The sequence below is a fragment of the Vicia villosa genome, linkage group LG3 (genome assembly GCF_029867415.1).
Source record: "Vicia villosa cultivar HV-30 ecotype Madison, WI linkage group LG3, Vvil1.0, whole genome shotgun sequence".
Classification (NCBI taxonomy): Eukaryota; Viridiplantae; Streptophyta; class Magnoliopsida; order Fabales; family Fabaceae; genus Vicia; species Vicia villosa.
The window spans coordinates 74,565,972-74,572,460 of record NC_081182.1 but is presented as its reverse complement, the minus strand read 5'-3'; the positions used below and the strand labels follow the sequence as shown (position 1 = coordinate 74,572,460).

General features: G+C 38.9%; 1 protein-coding gene across 1 annotated transcript; it reads right to left on the bottom strand.

The window, feature by feature from the left end:
• Positions 1–3,987: 3,987 nt before the first annotated feature.
• Positions 3,988–5,079, bottom strand: LOC131658342 (uncharacterized). Its single transcript, XM_058927649.1, has 2 exons — positions 4,096–5,079; positions 3,988–4,005 (listed from the first exon to the last, which is right to left on the bottom strand). Exons 1-2 carry the CDS (start codon positions 5,077–5,079, stop codon positions 3,988–3,990), a joined length of 1,002 nt encoding a protein of 333 aa, XP_058783632.1.
• Positions 5,080–6,489: the final 1,410 nt, after the last annotated feature.

Genomic DNA, 6,489 nt, shown 5'->3' with positions numbered 1-6,489 from the left:
GGCTTACAAGAAAACTACAACACAAACGAAAAACACAACCAACTTCTTGACGGCAAACCCCTAAAAAAAATACAGCAGCTTCTTCAAATGTTATAAATAACCTTGCAGCAGCTGGGCCTTGGATCCAATATTAGTTTTAAACCTAATTTAAAACCATTTCCATAAATCACAGATCCTATGAATAAACATCGCATAACGTTGTTCTGAAGCGAAACAATATCCAAAGTTTCCAAAAGAGGCGCGCAAAGTCTTAACAGATCAAACAACCATGCTGAGAACATAATAAAACACAGCAGCTTCGGATGTCATGACATCGGTCTTGACATCAGGTAAAAGCCTGCACAAGAAAAAACTTCAAAACAATGCATGTCATGACACCAGGTTTGACATGATAAAGACACTATTTGTTTTACCAAAAAATACAGCCAATCAATAACATCTACATTAAGGAACCGTCCAAGGTATCGACTTAGATCCAAAGGTAGATCATTAAGGAACCGTCTGAGGTATCGACTTAGATCCGAAGGTAGATCATTAAGGAACCGTCCAAGGTATCGACTTAGATCCGAAGGTAGATCATTAAGGAACCGTCCAAGGTATCGACTTAGATCCAAAGGTAGATCATTAAGGAACCGTCCAAGGTATCGACTTAGATCTGAAGGTAGATCATTAAGGAATCGTCCAAGGTATCGACTTAGATCTGAAAGGTTTTGAAGTTGTTTATTTGACTGCAGCAGTAACCTGAAAAAGGCAAAGTTAGTTTTTTATGCCATGTCATGATGCATGTAATGCGTTTATGTGACGAGATTCTCAAAATAAATGAGAACCTTGCATGTTATGTATGCATTTGTCGCGATGCATTATGTATTATGTATGAACATGTATGCAATTGTATGAATATGTTTATGATTTATGACGTATGACTATGATTTATGCTATTTGACACATCTTGATTGAGAAGGTGGATCTCCATGTCATTGTAATTTTGATGTTTGATCTTATCTTGAAGATGCTCAGCTGGGGATTTATGATTTCTTGCTTGGGGATGATCAGTAACTTGATGTGCCCAGACTGGGGATAAGAGATATTGATAAACCATGTTGGAGGAGAGCAAAGTGTCGGGGGACCGGCCGTGTTGAAGATGTAAACTCTGTCGGGGAGCTATGTCTTTTGTCGAGAGTATGTTTGAAGATATCTTCTTGAGAATTGCTCTGTGGGGATATGATCTTGTGAAATCGGAGTTGTGGGAAGGCATGGATGCCTTGAACATTGCCCCCAGTATTATAGTAACTACCATTCCTAGATTTGATTAGGACACACCGCTGAGTATTGATCAAGATGTCAAACTGGACTTGCATAGATTTGCCCCCGCTAGTAGAGACTTTGACAAGATTCGCCTCGCGAGGACTTTATGAGACGTGCACTATGGGCGACATGCCCCTAGTAATCATAGGCCAAAGACAATATCCCATGTTGGTTGGGAAGTAGCTTCAGATCTATTTGGATGCATGCCCCTAATTATTTTGGCGCCCTTGAGAGATTCTTCGAATCTTGACTTGATTGCCCCAGATTGATTTGGGCAAAGCGTGCCATGCCCCTTGTATACGTAGGAGACATTGCTTCTCGGAGTAATCTTGTCTGTCGGGATAACTTCCAGTCATTAGTTGTACCCTGTGCAAATTCTTTCTGTTGCTAACATTTGAAATTATGTAGCAGAATATGTTTAATAATGAATTCATGAGATGCAATGCATACGTCTGTCTTGAGTTTTTTGAAAACATTAAAACATGAGACGTAAAAGCGTGATATTTGTAAAAACGTGGTGTTTGTAAAAAAAATGAAATACCAACTCAGCATTTGTGGTGAACCTTAAGGAGTCGGGATACCTTTGTTACGACAGTATGCTTTTGAACTAACCATGCTTCAGTTAGGACTTTCAAGGGTTGTAGCGTGGCTTGGTTCACGGTTTAAGAAACAAAGGGTAAAGGTTCAAAATTTGATTGTACCCACCCCTCTTCGTGATGATCTTCAGTCCTAAACTCAGTTAATTTCAACTTATGCATTCAGGTTCCAAGAGACTTTTGGATTTGCACCTTTGATAATGACGATGGTTCACAAACAAAGAGAAATTTTTGAGATGGCAGTCACTTCTTCCTTTTGGTAGTCACAACATTGTGTTGTTCAGGAATTTATTGACTTTTCTTCTTTCATCTTTTTGATATCCTTAACTTTTGCCTAAACTGTCTATTTTGAGCATACAGTCAGCGGGACGCCTTGATTTTTGCCTAAGTCTTCTTTTTGATTTTTGACTTAGCAGGCTTTTCTTTGTATATATGTTTTTTCATTCATTTTTTTCTTTGAAAGACATTGACTGCCTTGCTTAATGATTGATGAAGCATTATTGGCTTTTGATTGGCACCTCCCATACTTCTTTGATGTGTGCGGATGAACGCTGGTGATTGAAACCTTTGTTGAAAGGTGTACTGAATGATTCTCTTAAAATAGAATGCACAGACAAATTAACTGAGAACTACCCTGCCCCAGGTTATGATCAAGGGTTTAAATTAGTACAAGAAAGAAACTTCTACTTCTTAGGCTCAAAGGGGTTGACGAGGGATTAACATCCTTATATCTTCATTGTTTAGGAATTGAAACAATGCCTGTACATCGTCAGCATAGTCCGCTCAAAAGCATACTGTATGAGGTTGCGATATCGTTCTCGTCATCCTCCCTTAAAAGGCTTACAGCTTAGCAGAAATTGAGTATCACAAAACATATGCAAAGTAAAGACATAATTAAAAATGAGTGGTAACGAAATAGTTTATTCAAGACAAAACATATGCAATGCACTAATGATTATTATTAAGACAGATAATGTCTATCATAAGTCGAATGTTTAAACAAACAGAAAAAGAAATTTCAAATGAAAGTAAATCTAATGATCTAAAAAGTTCATCCTTCTAAACATTAATCAATCTTGTCGTGACTAGGAACGGGAGCGGCGATCACTACAGAAGTCTTGGGATGATTGAATTCAATTTCACCAGCGTCGATCAAGTCTTGAATCTTGTTCTTCAACGCCCAGCAGCTATTTGTATCATGGCCAGGGCTATTAGAGTGATATGCGCATCTCGCATTGGGCTTATAGCTAGGGGCGGAAGTGTTGGGTTTCACAGGAGGATCCCTTGCAATGATCAAGTCTGCTTTCAGTAGATGTTGTAATGCCTGAGCCAGTGACATGTTGATCTTTGTGAACTGACGCCTAGGTGCATCTGACTTGTGTCTTTGTTGTGGAACTGGTGTAGAGATCAGAGTTGTCCCCACAGATTGGTGGTGTTCCTTGCGACCTTTCCGATTGTACACATCATTAGCCATATGAGGTTCCTTAGGTGAGTTGAAGTCAATGATCTTGTCGTCAATTAAATCTTGGATCTTATGCTTCAACGGTCCACAATCCTCTGTATCGTGACCAAGACTATTTGAATGATAGGCACATCTCGCATGATACTTGTACCCAGGAATAGGTTTAGTAGGAAATGAATATGGAGGTAATAGAGTTATCAAGTTCTGATTGAGCAGTTGTTGCAGAACTTGAGACAGCGGCATGGGTAACAGAGAAAATGATCGCTTAGGCTTGGATCTCTGATTATTTTGACCACTTTGATGCTTATGTTGATTCTTCTCCTTCTCGGTCAGAAGTGCCTTTAATTCTTCTTGCCCCTTGGCCAAGTGAAAGATTATTTTTCGGAACTGGTTATTCTGAGCCTGAAGATGTTTGACAGATTGTTCGAGATCCATCTTTCTTACTGAAATAAACAGCGTAAAGATGAGGCATTTGTTTTTATGAAACCTGTGATGTAATGTTCATGAATGTTATGATTATGCATATGCAATGTTTTCAAGGAATTAAAGGGACTTTTAACACATATTAAAAAAAGAGAAAAAAGACATTATTATTAATTAAATTACGAGTTCATAAGGTCATAATTATTTAGTTACATCAGACTGAAAAAGAAATGAATAATGACAAATAAAAAAAATAAAAGTCTAAATTCCAGGATTTTTGTCTTCTTGACGACGCCTCCTTTTCAGAACCCTGACTTCTTCCTTGTGTGCCTTGATCATTTCCTCTCTTTCTTGAACAAGCCTAGAAATTTCATTTTCCCATGAGTTAATCTGATCCGGGGAAACGAAATCTTCAATTTTCCATTTACGAGAAAAATAGTCAAGTAAAGTCTCTCGCTCTTTAGCATCTTGTGTCAACACTTCTTTTTCAGCTTCAACCTTTCGTAAGCGTCTCTCAAAGTCATCCCTTTCCCTCTTCAGTTGGTTAACAGTTGCAACAAGATCTTCATTTGGAGTAGGAACATACGGCTCGAATGCAATTGGGACAGCAGGAGGAGCTACCCTTGGTACTATGGGCGTATCAGAAGGGTAAGGCATCCCAAATTCCATAACTCGATCATAAACCCATTGGAAGTACGGGTCCCATGGCATGTAATTTCTTCTTCCTATATCTTTTGCACCAACTTTCTTTACTTTCGACCAAGCCTTAATGAAGAGATCTCTTTTCTTTGACTTATTTGAATCATAGCTGAAGTATTCTGAACTGAGATACAAGGAACGTGGCTTATCCTTCAAAGCAAAACCAAACTGATGTCGAGCTAGAATAGGATTATACGTTATTCCCCCACGAACGCCAAGAAGCGGTATATTAGGGAATTCCCCACAACTATCAAATAGTAAAGTTCTTTCAAACTTCTTTTGGCACCAAATGACGTTGTAAAAAGAAAGCTTCATAATTCTTTGAGACCAAGTTAAGCCTCCTTCATTCTTTCTTACGGAGAGAGCTAAGTGCGAAATAAACCACTTATGCAATAGCGGAGCACATCCAAGGACACAACCTTTCCTTTTCAATACTCGGAAGTGAATAGAATGTAACAAATCACCAAGTAAAGTAGGAACGGGATTCTTACTTAGAAATATCTTGATAGCAGTCACATCAACAATTTTGTCATAATGGAAGAATAGAACTTGTCCATAGATTAAAAGAGACAAAACAGCTTCCAAAGCATCCATACTTGAAGCCTTAGCAAAAATCTCCGCTTTTTCGTAGAGGAAATCAAGGGGTAATCCAGAGTACTCTTTCTTACTAATCCAAGCTTTATCAATCTCAGATCTTGGCAAGTGTAGGGCAGCAGCGATGACTTCCAACTTAGGATCTTCTTCTTTACCAGTATAAGGGATTTGGTTGAGCACAGGGAGCCCCAGCAAGTGTGAGAATTCTTCCAAAGATGGTACCAACTGAAAATCTCTATAAGTGAAGCAATGTAGTAACGGATCATAGAATTGAATCATGATGTTGAAAAGAACCTCATCCACATTAGTTCGTACTAAACCGATAAGTATGTTGAGAGACTCACTGAATCTGAGAGAACCAGAAATGTTATCGCAGAAAACCTTTAATGGAGTAGGTACTTTCTTGAAATTGAGGAAGAACGGTTTACGGCCTTTGGTTTCCATATTCAAACAACCTACAAAACAATATACGGTTAAAAATCCCCAAATCCTTGAAATGGGTTAGCCATGCCATGTATGAATGATGCATGTATGCATGATGCACAAACACAAATAAGTCCACACAAATCACACAATTTCCTTAGGCTTGGCTTGCATGGAGTTTTAAATCATGTGAGATACCCTTCCCAAAGGTGTTTCTAAGGATGAAGATGATATCCGCAACGGGTTCTACCGAGTTACCCAGAATTGTCAGCCCTCCTAAAGCACCCTCGAACATGATACATACATACCATGCAATGATACTTTGAGAATGAACCTATCTGAGTTGTAGTATCGGGTAGCGACTATGCTCTCAACATACATCAAGAGTAGTCCCCCCACTACGTTCCTAAAAGTCAAGATGGGTTAAAGGTAACTAAAGGTCCTTAAGCTCCGACTCACCCACAGACATCCGCACGAACCTCCCTCATACAAGAGAAGCATGCAAACACCCATAGAGGCCTAACTTAAGCGTGAACTCTCATATTGACCAATCCTCCACATACATGAAGGAGGTCGCCATGACTATGCCACTTCCTATCTTAGATGTACTTGAATCCGGGTGTAGGATTCGTCCTTCAGTTAATTCCCAAAACGCCCCTGAAAAATAAAACAAACAAAGAAAACAATAGAAAACATTTAAAGTGTTCCTAAACTTTTAAGGTAACCCCTCTTTTATAAGAAAATTCTCCCTAGCAGAGTCGCCAGTTCTGTAATACGGTGAACTGACTTTATTCGAAATGTCGCGGTTAAGCATGAGTCGCCACCGACTTTTATTTTATCCAAATTAATCAGAAAGGCTTAAAGAACAGGAAAAACCTTTTAAATAAAAAATAGGATTCGGGGGGTAATTATGCAAAGGGAAGGTGTAAGGCACCCTTTGCATCCATGGTTTTCCATGGGCTCTTAATTGCTTTGCTCTTTGTTTTC